This window comes from Urocampus carinirostris, chromosome 5 (genome assembly GCF_059441175.1).
Source record: "Urocampus carinirostris isolate Australia breed hairy pipefish chromosome 5, RoL_Ucar_1.0, whole genome shotgun sequence".
NCBI lineage: Eukaryota > Metazoa > Chordata > Actinopteri > Syngnathiformes > Syngnathidae > Urocampus > Urocampus carinirostris.
This window is the reverse complement of record NC_142353.1, coordinates 40,623,785-40,639,979: the sequence shown is the minus strand read 5'-3', so window position 1 is coordinate 40,639,979 and position 16,195 is coordinate 40,623,785. Positions and strand designations below refer to the sequence as shown.

Sequence of the window (16,195 nt, the reverse complement as noted above, 5' to 3'; positions counted from 1 at the left end):
TTACGTAACGCCGTTATTCATGACGTTATTCCCAACACTAGTTACGACAACAGAAAAGGACGATGCCAAGTGTAATTTGTGTGGTAAAGTGGTGCGCTACTGTGGCAGCACCACAAATATACATAGACAAATGAAAAACCTCACGAACTGCAACAAAAAATAAAAGCATGTTACAGTTCATGAACAAAAACCTGTTAATCTATTGTCACTATGGCAACATAGTCAATGACATTGAAACTTAATTTGCGTTACTGTCTTTATTTTGAAAATATTGTGAAATGGCAAATATTTTAGTTCTCTAGTTGACATTGTTGTTTGTGTTTTTTGTTTGGACTTTCTTGGCTTTTGTTCTGAAACAGTAGTCATAGAATATCTCTGCTTATCTTTTTATGGTGGGAAAGTTTACAATCTAGTTCTTTTATGAAAAATGAAACATTTTTGTGTCTAAAATCTCTGCTGTTTTTATCATAATTATTAATCCAATTCCCTTTATGGGCTTTGGTGTTTAATTATTCAATGATCATGACATTTCCAAGCAAAAGTGTCAGTAGCAGTTTTTACTTGGATCAGATAGATCCTAAAAATCCCAGTAACGTCCACCCCTACTCTTCAGAAGTTGGTGCACTCTAGATATTCTCACAGAAATATGGATCAGTTCCAATTCCCCAAACCCTATGAGAATATTTCCCCCACACATTATACTTCAGAATTTAGAAAAAGTTTGCAGAAGCACGTGCATGCACATGTTTCGTCATTGCATCAATACTTCTGAATGGAAACAAAAATAAAATAAAAATAAAAATGGACAACAATACGCTGCAATGTGCACAATTGCTTTATCGCCTCCAATTTGCAAGACAAATTCACTCACCTTGCTCTGTGAAGCCGCATCCCTACACAGGACCAGCAGACATGCAAACAAGTTAGTGTATCTCCACATCATTTCTGCCGTGAACACTCAAACACAAATCGATGGTCAATGCATTCAGCCTGCATAAAGCGAAGGGGCCCTAATTCAGCTCCATTACACAAAAGGAGGATCGTGCATTGAGTGGGTGACCGTGGAGAGATCGCCAGGCACCCGCTGTCCTCCTTTTGGGAGGAGCTTACGAGGAACACTGCATCCATCCTACAACCAAACGTACAGGGTTGGGTAGGGTTACTTTAACTGGATTACTTTCAATTACTTTTGGATTACTCCAATGCCAAATATGCTAATAAAAGACAAAAGAAACTAAATATGAATAAAATGATGACTCACAAAACGTGGTAAGCTTTCTCTCCTGGCTTTGATCTCTAGCAAAACTAACATCAAATGCGACAGAAACAAAACGAAAATAAATCCAAACAGCTTGCCAACATCATTTTTGCCGTTCCATGTATTCCGTTACCCCCAAGCCTGCACAAAATTTAGTAATTTTATTCATATTTAGTTTATTTTGTCTTTTATTAGCATATTTGGTATTGGAGTAATCCAAAAGTAATTGAAAGTAATCCAGTTAAAGTAACCCTGCCCAACCCTGCAAACGAATAACAACATATTGCATACTCCTGTTATCTCAACATATTATTGAGTACATTTAATCTAAAAGCAAACACTAATGACAAATAACTTTACTTATATAGCCTAACATTCATGATCATCACCAGGATGTAAAGGGTGCAAATATAATAATTAAGGATCCCCAACATGAGTCTAAAGGTTTTAAAACCACCAATTTCAATAGAAACCACCCGCCAAAGTAAACTGAAACATTAATAAATAAAAGTTAATTCACTGAGTGGTCGTGTGAAAGTATACTTGCATAGGACGATAGCGTCATCGTGTGGTAATGCCTTACGTTGCAACTTCACATCCAAATCAAGAATCCAGGCGAAGTCGTGAGCGATTCGCGCCCCATCTGGCGTTTAAACATGAAAAGGTAAAATTTGAAATAAAAAAACAGATTTTCTCTCGAACAAAAATTGCAAAGAAAGTCTACTTTATCAAACGAATCACATTTATCTGTTCCCTTAATTTGGTTGGATAGAGTAATAGATGGATAGATGGATGGATAGATAGGTAGGTAGGTATTGGATAGATAGATAGATATATAGATAGATAGATAGATAGATAGATAGATAGATAGATAGATAGATAGATAGATAGATAGATAGATAGATAGATAGATAGATAGATAGATATTGGATGGATGGATAGATAGATAGATAGATAGATAGATAGATAGATAGATAGATACATGGATAGGTATTGGATGGATGGATGGATGAATAGATAGATAAATACATGGATGGGTATTGGATAGATGGACGGATGGATAAATATATAGGTAGGTAGGTAGGTAGGTAGGTAGGTAGGTAGGTAAGCAGGTTTGTATTGGATTGATGGATGGATTGATGGATGGATAGATAGATAGATAGATAGATAGATAGATAGATAGATAGATAGATAGATAGATAGATAGATAGATAGATAGATAGATAGATAGATAGATAGATAGATAGATAGATAGATAGATAGATAGATAGGTATTGGATGGATAGATAGGTAGACAGGTAGGTACTGGATGGATAGACAGACAGACAGATAGACAGAAAGATGGATGGATAAATAGTTAGATAAAAAAGAGAAATTTGAAAAAACAAGGAAGAAAGACAAGTATACAAGTACCGTAAATTCCGGACTATAGACCGCACCTGATTATAAGCCGCACCCACTACATTTCAAGATGATAACTGATTTTGTACGTACACAAGCCGCACCTGTGTATAAGCCACATGCGCCCACATTAAAAAAATGTAACACATAATTAACTCAGACCTGACTTTAAGTCTCGCGATTGTAACTGAATATCCTTCATTAAAGTAAGCGGTCCAAAAATCACAACCGGCTAAATGAACGTAAAATGATACCGGTACTTTGATGCAAGAAAAAAGTGTATATTTCCAAAGGTAAGGGTGGGAAAAATATATATCCACTATTGTCCGCCATGTCCACACTCACCTTTACCGGTCCCCACTTCCCGCCAGCCCGCCTTTGTTACGCCCCTTCTTTTTAATTCGCCGGTCCAAAACATATTAAAATAAGTGTCCAAAATAAATACAAATAAATACATTACAAAAATATACAGTTGCAAATACATATTATACATGGTTACACATATTTACAAAGAAAGACGGTACACCGAGAGGGTTTTCAAAGCTTTAATAATAATAATGTAACTTTCATCCGGGCAGTTAATGGTAGCAACACGCTAGCAACACGCTCGCAACACAGTAAACGGATCTGTTTAAAAAACATACCATACTTGTAAAAATCACGGTAAACCGTCCTCATCTTCCTCCGTACAACTGAAGCCATACAAAGTCGTCTTCCTCAGTGTCGGAAAAAAAGAGTGTCATATAGACGTCGTCCCACGCTCCCGCAGCCTCACTCGCGCTGTCACTGTCGCTGGTGTACCCTCCTCTCTGTCACGGCTTTTCGGAACCCGTTGGTGATGGTGGATTTTTTTATGTTGCCCCACGCTGTCAGGATCCACTGGCAGACTTGCGAAAAATTTGCCTTTCGCATGCGGCCAGTTTTAGTGAAAGATTTCTCGCCGCTAATCAAGCCAAGAAGTTGCAGTCTTCCTCGGCGCATATATTCCACCGGTCTAAATCTTACCTTTATTACTCGAGCGCCGCATCACTGAATAAGCCGCAGGGTTGAAAGTTTGGGGGAAAAGTAGAGGCTTATAGTCCGGAATTTACGGTATATTATTTCAATTCGAATGAAAGGAAATCCTCCTGTTTGGTAAGGTCTGTGCACTTTTTCTATGAGTTGCCCAAGAATTTTTTTCCCAAAGAGTGCCAAAGGAGTAACAAATAGTCGCTAATCCTCACAATACTGTCGCAAATAGTTGCCATCTGTCTTCTGCAAACACTTTCCGAAACATTGGCACATTGTCTCGAAGCGTCTCTCGAAGTTGCCAAATGTCGCCAGTGACAGAAGAAACCCTTGATTCTTACAAACAGTTGACAAATTCAATATTTGCCACGTTCACATGCATTCATTTCTCAAGAGAGGCCACTTTTAGAAAGGGTACTTGATTTGTCACATCGTTGCGCACGGGAATGTTGAGGACCCTTGTTTTCGGTTCCATTATTATGTTTAAATAGTCTTCCTAAGACTGCAAGGCCATTGCCAGACTTGTTTTTTTATTGATTTCTATGTTCTCATCTCTCCATTTCCCACGTGACACTAAGGTTTTACAAGATGTAGATTTACTAGTTGTCTTTGTCTTCCACTCCTAATTTCATACCACAAAATCCAAATTCAGCATCACAAGTCAGGTTTATTTTTGGAGCCCTTAATTTCAAGAAGTCTCAAAGGGCTGCACAGACCACAGATTATTGCAAACCACAGACTATTATTACACCATCCCCTGATCTAAAACATATATGAGGGCAAGGAAAAACTCAAAAACCTCAACATGAGGAAAATGAAGAAACCTTGAGAAGGGACCGCACATAAGGTTAACCAGGATAACCAGGTTGCAATAGATGTTGCAAACACAAAAATACAATAAATAAAAAAATAAAGTATAAAATAAAGCAAAAAAATAAAATAAAAAGGAAGACAAGATTGCAATGAATGTTGCACTAACAAACAATACACAGATATTATAATTAACATGACATAAAGGTCATTCACAAAATATAAAATATAAGAGTGTTTTAAGCTTAGATTGAAACATTTCCACTGAGGTTACAGATCGAATCTCAGAAGGCAGAGCATTTCACAGCACCGGGGCCCAAATGGAGAACGCCCTCGAACCTGCGGATCTCTTCTTGGCTCTTGGAATCACAAGTAGACCAGCGTTTTGAGAGCGAAGGCTCCGGACCGGAACATGGGAGGAAATTAAATCTGAAAAATATGAGGAAGCAAGTCCATGCATGATTTTGTATACTACCAACAGAACCTTAAAATCATATCTTAAGCTAACAGGGAACCAAAGCAGGTTAGCTAAAATTGGGGTAATATGATCAAACTTTCTTGTCTTAGTTAAAAGCCTCGCTGCAGCATTTTGTACCAGCTGCAGGCTCTTGATTCTGGACTTCGGGAGACCGGAGAGTAGTTTATTACAGTAATCGAGGCAGGAGGTAACAAACACATGAATTATAATCTCCACCTAGACTGGGGCAATATAAGGCGAATTTTTTCAAAGCTGCAAAGATGGAAAAAAGTTGTTCTAGTCACATTATTAACATGTGAGGCAAACCAATAGACATGGGCATTGAAAAATCTCACGTGATTCATAAAATGTGGTGAACGTTGTTGGAAAAAGATGACGTTTAATGAAATAAAAAAAACTTGCATTAGAAGGTAGATGTAAAGTGAGGCTTGGCAAAAGTTGGTCCGATGCCCACCAGATGTAAAGCGCATACGCTGGCTGGAAATGAAAGAAGACTTTGTTGACTCGGTTCAAGTGGGTTGGAAGGAGATTTTATTTCAATTCATCGTGCAGCTAGTCAAGTGACTTTTTGTCTCTCAGTAAAAGAAAAAAGCTCCCAGGGTATTGTAGAAGATGGCTCCCGCCCTCTCAGTGGGCAGTCCCAGAACTCCAAGGGTGGGGCGACGCTCTGCTCCAAGCAACGATGTCGGCGATGTAATCTCGCTGCCTTAATCTTCCTCTTTGGATAAATAACTGTCACCTATTAGAATCTATCAAAATATAACTCGTAAAAATTGTAAATAAAAATCGTATCAATTTCGGAATTCAATCAAAAGAAAATTTTTAGGAAAAAAATCATATCAGTTATAATAATATCGCACAGGTTGTTTGATATGCTATTGTATTTTTATATTATATTTATCTATTTACTTATTTGTTCATGTTTTTCCAGCATTGGAGTAGACTCTGGATGTTAAGAGCATTCATTGATGGGTGGTTTATTTTTGTCATGTTCTAAACTTTCATGTTCTGTAATTTGGTGCGCTCTATGGAATTTCGTAGGCTAATGTCTTAGAGGTATAGTGCGTTGATTGAGGTGCAATATTTGGTGCCTCCTAGTGGTACAAAAAACTCATTCAGAAAAACAACAACAACATTGATTTGAATACTAATCAAAAATACATGAACTACCTGTCATGATTGGCAAAATGAAGACACCTAAGGCAATCGTCTGGCGCGCAGGAGCGCGCTCTCTGATTGGCTGGCACTCTCCTCTTAAGCTGTCAGCACCCAGAGGAGAGTGTCAGACCGTACTTGTGTCTCTCTGTGTGTTTTGCCAGATTACCAGTACCAAAGACTTCTCCTGCTTGATTCCTGCCTGCCTTCTGTTTTGATCTGTTTTTGTCCCACGTTTACGACCTGCTCTCCTGCCCTGGCCATCCACCTGCCCGCTAAGCTGTACCGATTCTGCCTACCTGTCACGGAACTGCCATTCCGTCCGAAGCGGCTGATGTCCGACAAACGCGTCCAAAGCAAGCTCTGACAACTCATTCCAATAAAGATTCCTTTAAAACAAACGCAATTGGGTCCAATATTCCGTCCTGGGTCGTGACACTACCATACGAGTGTTAATTTTTATAAAAAATCATAGGTCCAGAAATTTGTATCTCCTTTACACAGTGGAATCCCCACTTATGTCGCCACTATGTTTACCTGGCATCTTGCTGTAACACTTTTCTCTGTGACGTTGGGCATGGCTCGCACCAGTCAACAAAGCACAATCTAGTGGTCAAATATTACACGCTGGGGCTTTAAAAAGTGTAAAGTAGAACCATTTCTCTATTAAGTATGTGCTAACAATGCCCAACTGAGTTCAAGGAGCCCTTATGCTTTATTTTCCACTGCACCTATCAGCTTTTATCTTACTTTCATCAGAGCTGTTCAGGGCGGAACACATTAGGTTTGAGGGGCTGGAGAGTGACGTCATGCTTGTCTGAACATCTCATCTCATCTCATCTCATTAGCTGTACCGTTTATCCTTATTAGGGTCGCGGGGGGCTGGAGCCCATCCCAGCCATCTCCGGGCAATGGGCAGGGGACACCCTAAACTGGTTTCCAGCCAATCGCAGGGCACACGGGGACAGACAACTCACTCGCTCAGTCACACCTAGGGACAATTTGGACTGGCCAAATAACCTGAAATTCATGTCTTTGGAATGTGGGAGGAAACTGGGGTGCCCGGAGGCGCCATGGGAGAACATACAAACTCCGCACAGTAAGGCCGGTAGCTGGATTTGAACCCACGCAGGAGGTTCCCACGACCTCAGACTGTGCCGCACAGGCGCTTACCACTGCGCCGCCGTGCTGCCCTCGTCTGAACATATTTTTCTTAAATTTTAATTTGTGAGTGGAGCATTAAATGCTAATTGGTTCGCATTTATATAGCACTTTTCAAGTCAATGAAGACCTCCCACAGCGCTTTACAATGTACTTCACACTTACCCATTCACACACACACTCACACACCAATAGGGGGTTAGCCCTGCAAGGCGCCTACCTGCTTATTAGGGCCATTATGGATTCAGTATCCTGCCCAAGGACACTTCGACATACAACACGGAGGAGCCGGGAATCGAACCTGCGACCTCTTGATCCCAAGACGAGCGCTCTACCTCAAAAGGCCTGTTTCTAGTTGTCCAAATACCAAACCAAACCTCCAAGAAGATGAAAAAGAAGGGATTAATTGAGCGTGTCTTAGAAATGCAACCATGACTTTAGGCCAGGAGATGGCGGCAGAGAGTAACAAAGTTCCAAATTCCATAGAGCTCCTCTAAAGGTATGATGTCATAAAGAGTTCTTGCGAGTACATGAGGGCATCAGAGCTTAATTGATAATTGTTTATCTCCGTACCTTGTTTTTTCCTGGTCACTATGTCTCTTCTGATTGATCATTGCCGTCATACCTTTCACAGGCAAATTTGGCATTTCATGGTCTTATAGTAGGCAGCACGGCGGCGCAGTCGTTAGCGCTTGTGCGGCACAGTTCTATGGTCTCGGGAACCTCCTGTGTGGGTTCAAATCCAGCTACCGGACTTACTGTGCGGAGTTTGTATCTTCTCCCCGTGCTTGCGGGGCACTCCGGTTTCATCCCACATTCCAAAGACATGCATTTCAGGTGGATTGGCCGGTCCAAATTGTCCCTAGGTGTGAATGAGCGAGCGAGTTGTCTGTCCCTGTGTGCCCTGCGATTGGCTGGCAACCAGTTCAGGGTGTCCCCTGCCCACTGCCCGATGATTGCTGGGATGGGCTCCGGCACCCCCGCGACCCTACTGAGGATAAGTGGTGCAGCTGATGAGATGAGATGGTCTTATAGTCGTGTTTGGGTATTGACCCTTTGCACACCAGTGACCTAACCACATGACGACCCCATGACGGATGGTAGTAAACTGTTGTAAACAGCACTACCCATGGGTGAGGCCAATGAACAGTAGACAACAACAAACGCGATACAGACGCTGCCGTATTTACTAACGAGATGATCTGGACGATAGTTAATAAGTTGAATTTGTTCGTGAGTTACTTCAGTGCTATATTTTGTATGTTTAAGGTTTATATAAGTATGTTTAAGGCTTGTATAAGTCACTTGTATTGTTTGTCCTAAAAAAATAAACATTTCATAAAATAATATGCTCTATAAAGATAAATAAAGTTCAGTTTAACTTACTTTTGCAAGAGGTCCTCCTCTTTGGTAAAAAGTGCCTAAAAAAGCATTCTGACCATTTTCTCAACCGGATCAAGCTTTCTTATTCCACTTTCATTTCAAGAGAAATGCCTCACCTCTTTACACCAACAGTATTGAACGGATACGCAAGATATTAAATCAGTTATTTGCGTGCTAGAGATACAGTGCAGTGTGTATACACAGGAATTAGGAAGTAGAGGCCGGATTTCTTCTTCGGTGTGGATGCTGAGTGACCTCTCACAGCGGCAAGCGGGGGAAAGAAGCAATACAGTACTGTCCTGTACTCAGGAAATGGTGGACACAATACCAAATCCAGGGTTGGGTAGGGTTACTTTAACTGGATTACTTTTTGATTACCCCAATACCAAATATGCTAATAAAAGACAAAAGAAACTAAAGATGAATAAAATTACTAAATTTTGTGCAGGCTTGGGGAGTAACGGAATACATGGAACGGCAAAAATGATGTTGGCAAGCTGTTTGGATTTATTTTCATTTTGTTTCTGTTGCATTTTATTAGTTATGCCGGAGATCAAAGAGATCAAAACCAGGAGAGAAAGCTTACCACGTGTTGTGAGTCATCATTTTATTCATATTTAGTTTCTTTTGTGTTTTATTAGCATATTTGGTATTGGAGTTCTCCAAAAGTAATTGAAAGTAATACAGTTAAAGTAACCCTACCCAACCCTATATATATATATATATATATATATATATATATATATATACATATATATATGTATATATATATAAATTAAATAACTTTGGATAGGACCAAACAAACCAAAACAAAACTTTAAAAAAGTAGAACGAACAAAATTGGTACGGTGCCAAAATTCCCACAGGCTACAAACGCATCACAATTGGGGGTGTGTGCGATGGCGTCCCTCCAGCCCGGCTGGCCAAGCAGTCGAGCATGGGACACGGCACCCAGAATCCGGCCGAGGAGGAGGAGGGAGGAGGACAGGAGGACAGCCCTCAACCTGCTTCAGCGACTCGTCTTCATCACTCGCCCACATTCGTTTCGGGGGTGGCGGCCGAACAAGACGGCGCGGTAGCAGTCCCCGTGGGAGGATGGAGGTAGAGAAGCGGGCCAATGGGTTCGACTACCCGGAGAGAAACAACGCCAAACCGGTTAACGGTAAGCCCACATTGAGAGACAAGTTGAAGTTTTGGACTGTCACTGAACGCATCTTTCACGCGGAAGAAGAAGCTGTGTTACCATTTTTATTTTGGGTAGCATTTTATATCTCATGTTAATTCCACTCTAAGTTGTCTTTAAAGAGTGTTTTAATTTAATGTCGTATTTAAAAACAAGCCTAGGTGTACCTCCGTGACGGGGGAGGAAGAGAGGTCGGAATGTTTTTATTTGGTGGTGGTCAGTCAGGCGCGGGGTGATCGTAAAAGGTGAACTTTTGAACTTGGAAGGAACACTGACGCCATTAGTCCCCAAATCCGGTCTTGCACGCGCTCCATAAAATGGAAAAGGACTCGAATGAAGCCGGTGAGTGAGAAGTCGAACATGGCAAATTTCTATTAGCATCTCCTTTTGAAGTCAGCTGTGCTTCCGGGCCTCGTAAAAAATGGCCTACACGAGAAGAGAGATGAGCCTCGGGCAACATATAATTTCTAAACATTTCCAGGATTCAAAAGTCTTAATCTCCATTAATGGTATGAATGCTACATTAATTTGTGCCCATATTGATAATATTTGGAAAGAACAATTGATTGAACTTATCATGTTGATATACACTATAATAAAAAATATTCAAAACAGTATATTTTTGATATAAAAGAGGGATGATTTATATCTGCAGCCTGCGGGTCACATACAACCCACATACAACGTTATTGCTAAAACTATCACAATTATTTTTAGAATAGAATAGAATAGAATATACCTTTATTGTAATAAAATGGGTTAACATATTCTGACAACGAAATTGGGCATGGCACTCCAGTATCACACATTTAAAGTGAGGTAAAAAAGCCAAGAAGATAAGGTTATAGTTATAATTTACACGATATTTACACAAGAAATGTCGGCATGTAGGATGTTACATACAGTTGGTATCGTAATACAGTTGGTATCGTAAGGGTTTGTGCAATTATTCATTATTATTATGCATTTGGTGCAAAAAAAAGTCATCAGAGATCACCATTTTACTGATAAAATGATAAAAAATACTATAAACATATATTAGTCTTGTCCCCAGTGTCTGTGTCCTCCACCTACTGAAATGTTTTTTCATGAAGCATTAATGTTTCCCTACTAGCTTTTTTCATCATGTTTTTATTTTAGCCATGTTACATTTGAATTTAACCTTTCTGCATTTAAAGTTTTTCAATGCATAATTTACTATTATATTCAGTGCTTAAAAAGGGACATGACACATTCATTTATTTTGATTCCTCATGTATTGCCGAGGTATCTGTGTCAAGACTATTGGCAGAAAAAAAATATAATACATGAAAAATCTAATTAATAGTTTTTTTTTTAACCTAATGCGACCCGCAACTCAAAAATATTGCCCACCCCTGTTTTAGCTGATGATCTTAAAGGGACACTGCATTGTTAGGCACATAATTGTTGCCATCTTGTTGCCAAAAGTTTGTGAAAGGCCGGGAAAAAATATAAATACAAATTGTGAAGTTTGGTCACTTTGAGTGTCAGTAAATTGTAATCTTTTTTGTGCTTTGTTTGTTCGTTTTTGGTTGCACTACAGAATAAAGCGAGATACTGTATACTGGTCATATGTGTCCCTTTAAAGCCTAAATTATAATGTTATGGAAATTGACATAACATTTTTCTTAATTGTGATCACCATTTTGCTGTAATTTGGGATTTTATTATATTTGTAATCTGTTTTACTATATTTCTATTTTATTTATCCGGAACAGTACTTACAATCATACTTCAATAGGCTAACAACAATCTGCCAGTGGGAAAAAAAATGTTTTTTTTTCTATTTTCTAACATTTCATCATTTTTTAAAATTTTACGAGACAAAAATGGAATCACCAAAATATGTTCAAGATTTTATTTTATTTTCCTTTTTTTGCAATGCAATTTTTAACAGCTTCATCAATCAAAATAAGGTTCAGTCAATGTTCATTAATATACCACACAGTAAGAAGAAAATAGTAATCTACTGCCACTGATAAAGATAACCGTGACATTTACTCAGCTGATCACTGCAAGAAAGCAACATTTTTGATACTGTTAAAAGTCATCTGACTCATCTGTTTGTACTGCGTATTAGCATTATGCTGTTGCTGTTTTAATAATGTCTCTCCATTTTTTAATTTTAATTTTAATTTTTGCATTCTTGCAAGTTTCCTTTCATGCAAAACATAAAACATGACACAAACATTTTTTTAGAATCGAAATAGCAACTTTTTATTAATTCATTTTAGGATTACAACAGTTGGATTGAAAACAAATTGATTATTGGTTAGGTGATTTTTTTCTTAATCAATCTTTTGCACACAGTATCTTTAGTAGGAAGGCTCAGCTTAAATGCAACAAAAGTAAAGTTAGTTTTTTCCACCAAAGTCATTCTTGATTATCTTAACAAACTAATTAACCACACGCAACAAATACTCAAGTAAATAAAGCTTGATTGACAAAAAAAAGAAGAATCTAAGTTTAAAGTTGCAACAATAACTGATTTAAAATTAGTTTGAATGTAAACTTTACAAAACAAACCCCCCAAAACACGAGAAAAGTCTTCTCGTAAACAGCTCAATTCATTAATAAACTTTTTAAAACTGCAGATACAAGATTTAGAGAACATTGCTTTTAATATTCAGCACCGTCAAACTCAACTCTTAAATTGAAATGGTGAACTAATCTAATTATTTCTATTTATTGCCTAGGCCTAGTTTTATGATTTGAAATGTGTTAAAATACCCTAAATTCAGCTGCTTAGCTGTTGATATTCAACATTCTTATACATTTCAAAGAAAACAGACTGTTCAAGTTTATCCAGACAAAAAGAATAAATCATCTTTCTGACGAATTGAAATAAAAATATTTTTTTCTGTTGCTGACTCCAATGCATTTTAGATAGTCAATTTTAATTATGTTTATACTTTTTGTACATATGCATTAAGACTGAAATGATGGTTTGACATAATCAGATCTATTAATCCAATAAAAAGATAATCGTCAAATGTGATTTACTATAATAATAATAGCAGTAGGACACTGACGGTTCTTGATAATGCAACGTTGTAGTTGAGAAAACACTTTTTGCAAAGTTCGTTTTCTTTCCCATTTAACTAAACAACGTCCCGATCTTTATCAAGTTCATTTTTGATCAACTGATTGGCTTATTAAAGTGGACGGAAACACGGGAACTGTTGAATATTTGGAGCTTTCTTACTTTCTATTACCTCACATTGTTTTCCAAACAAAGCAGCTTAATCCCCCCACTCTTATTCTCATCAGCCTTCTGTTGCAGATCTTCCACACAGCTGCATTCAAACAACAAACTCGATTTTTATTGATGTTTGAATTGAGGCGGAATTTCCCTCCACCTTGCTTCTCGTTGAATTATCAGGTTTTAATTTGATTAAGTTCACTGGAAGTAGAGGACAAAGCAGAAGGGCAGGTTGGTTCCGAGGCATACATATGTTTGGCCCTGGGGGGGTTGCAGGCTGGCACAGTAGGCTGAAAGAAAATGCTTTGTCAGCTCCTGCTTTGGCTCGGGTCTAAAGAAGTTGGCTGCAGGATCTGTCCTGTCCCTTGGGGTAGGGTGAAGGGGTGAAGGGGACCGCTGGCAGTGGGTGGAGCATTGACAGGATGCAATGAGACCCCCTCCTCTCCTGCCGAGACGCTTGAATGATGAGTCGGGAGGATTACAGTAGGGCTGCTTGAAGGGGTCGGGGGTAGAGGCCATCTGAGAAGATGGCAGACATCTTAGTGGCTTTTCCACTGCTTTTTAGTTTGACACGCTTTCATTTTTTATTTTAGATATACCGTATATTATATTAACCTTTGCTTATGTTGTATTGTATATAATTCTAAAGATGCATCTCCCTAATCACTACCTTATTTTCCGTCTATAAGGCGTACCTAAAAACTCCAAACTGGCCAGCAATTTGAACATACACCCTATATCCCATTGCAGCTTATATGTGGACAAAATTGAAAATGCTTTTCCATTTTCTTGCAATTATCGATCTTATCGTGACTACAATTGCTTAACAATGGTGGCAATAAAGATAGAACCGGATAGCAATGGTAGGAGCACCAAATCCTAAACACCAGGCTGCTAGCGATATAGATGGTTGTCCACAATTGCATAACATTGAATGCAACGGGAATCAAACCCAGATCGCAACGGTTAGAGCGCCGGCTACGACCTTAAGACCTGTATGAATTCAGATGCGCATGAAAAGGGTCTCATCATTATCACCTTATTTTTATTCAGGGTACCAGATGTGTTGTGGGAATTTAAAAAAAAGCGATTAAATATCGGTATAAAATTTTGTTTCACTTTTTCTCAACTCAAACTAACGACAAACATTTTGAATATATGCGGCCATGTGTTTATTTATATCTTTCAGGTTTTCAACTTAATTACTTCTAATAATCCTTGTCAGTTCAGAATTTTGTTCGCCTTGTAAAAAATTTGCTGGTCGGCGATACAATGATGTACTTCGGTGGTCCCCAACCTTTTCTGTACCATGGTCCAGTATAATGTTTGACAATATTCTCGCGACCCGGCCCAATAATAATAATAATAATAATGTTCTCATGTGCCATATAGTCCAGAATTACCTTTATATATGAAAGAATATCACAAGATGAATTTTTTTAGGGGTGTGCCTTATAATCCAGTGTGCCCTATAGTGGGGAATATACTGTATATAATATAATTGCTTTATAGACTGTATTTGAAATGTAAATCCTTTTGATTGATAACTGACACTGATTAATTTTTGTTTCAGCAATTTTGCATATTGCATTACTCCTCATACAGCACTTTGCACACAACTCATTTTTAGTACTATTGAATTGAGTTAGGACCAAATGCTCCGACAGCTTTTTAAGTCAATATAAATTTCCATAAACATATTTAGTGTGTTTCTCAAATGAGGTTGGTGTTAAGTGGCCTTTTTTCCCCTTGACCGAGTGACCTCATGGATGAATTTAAAGATTTATGGCACATGTGAGAAAGGTTTATTGTTAGGATGTGTTGATAATATGTGATCTATTTCTAATTACTTGTATATAATTATAGGAGCATTTCACTTTGGTCAAATTGTATTTGTATTTATACTTTTGCATGTATGCCAACCTTTTGTTATTAAAAAGCGGTAGATGTTAGCGTGCGCTCTATTTTTATGCGCGAAACACTCCAAAATAATAAAAAAAAAAACATGTGCTTTAAAACCAGAAGTGGCAAACTTTTACCCTCCTTCAAAACATTTTAATGAGATTGCTAGAGCGGTTTATTCACAGACAAAGACTTAAGTATCGCTTTAAGATAAAGCAGCCCGAGGTTGAAATACTAGAGTCGAGTCAAAATTTGTTGTTATTTTAATGAGAAAAATGTTATTTTAAAAAAAAATAGGCGTTTTAAGTAGAAAACAAGTGTTAGTCTAACGCAGGGGTCGGGAACCTTTTTGACTCAAAGAGCCATAAAAGCAAAAAATATTAATTTTATTTTGGGAAAGAGCCACACCATATATTATGAGACAAATTTACTAAATTGCTAAACCCGCGCCCCAGACAAAAGCTTAGTCTTCAGCACATTTATTTTTGATGATTTGATAAAAATTATGAAAAGAGAATAATGCCAGAGCCCCTGTCCCAAAATCAACAAACATACCACTTTAAACTTCTCTTTCTTGCAATGACTCAAGATCGGTTAAACTCCTTTTGACCCTTTTTTATCATACATATTGGTTTCACAACCAGATGCAAGCATTTATTTTGTAAAAACGTCACAACATTCTGAGAATAGGGAGCCTTATGTGCTTACCTTTGGCGAGAGATGGGAAGGAGTGCTTGTACTTTTTGTATAGCTCCACCCATCCCTCCCACTCACCCAATCAAATGACTAAGTTCTCTTCCGGTGTTTTGGCGTATTTACAGTTCTGTGGATTCATCATAAGGTATCTGAACACTGAACACAGATTATATAGTGAACTTTTATATAAAGGATTCTTTAGCGTTGTACAGCTAAAACGAGTTTTTTTTTCCCCATTTTTTGTGTGACACCTTGACTGTAAATTGTAGTGAAAAACGTGCCATATATATACTGCGAAGTAATCGTTTACCAGTAAGTTTCGGTTTAGCTTTACGTGTAACTTAATAGGATAGATGAAACAACTTTTGGACAAGATGGAGAAATTTTGCATGCAATCAAATCTGTCTCTGAGCCACAGATACTCGTAGAAAGAGCCATATATGGCTCGCGAGCCATAGGTTCCCGACCCCTGGTCTAACGCATAAAACAATAGTGTTGGGGATTCTGCTATCGACAATAACGACATCGAAAAGTATT

The 16,195-nt window shown here is 38.3% G+C and overlaps 2 protein-coding genes across 3 annotated transcripts in view; one reads left to right on the top strand and one right to left on the bottom strand.

The window, feature by feature from the left end:
* olfml2a (olfactomedin-like 2A) overlaps positions 1-1,015 on the bottom strand; it is a 41,444-nt gene extending 40,429 nt beyond the window's left edge. Inside the window, exon 1 of the mRNA XM_088335223.1 lies at positions 872-1,015. Within this exon, the coding sequence (XP_088191349.1) occupies positions 872-943 (72 nt within the window). The 5' untranslated portion in view covers positions 944-1,015. The remainder of the gene's footprint in view (positions 1-871) is intronic.
* Positions 1,016-9,715: 8,700 nt separating this feature from the next.
* nr6a1a (nuclear receptor subfamily 6, group A, member 1a) overlaps positions 9,716-16,195 on the top strand; it is a 126,756-nt gene continuing 120,276 nt past the window's right edge. The window contains exon 1 of one of the 2 annotated variants that reach the window (XM_088335221.1): positions 9,716-9,816. In XM_088335221.1, the coding sequence (XP_088191347.1) occupies positions 9,750-9,816 (67 nt within the window). In that variant the 5' untranslated portion in view covers positions 9,716-9,749. The remainder of the gene's footprint in view (positions 9,817-16,195) is intronic. The other variant, XM_088335222.1, reaches the window with a different exon arrangement.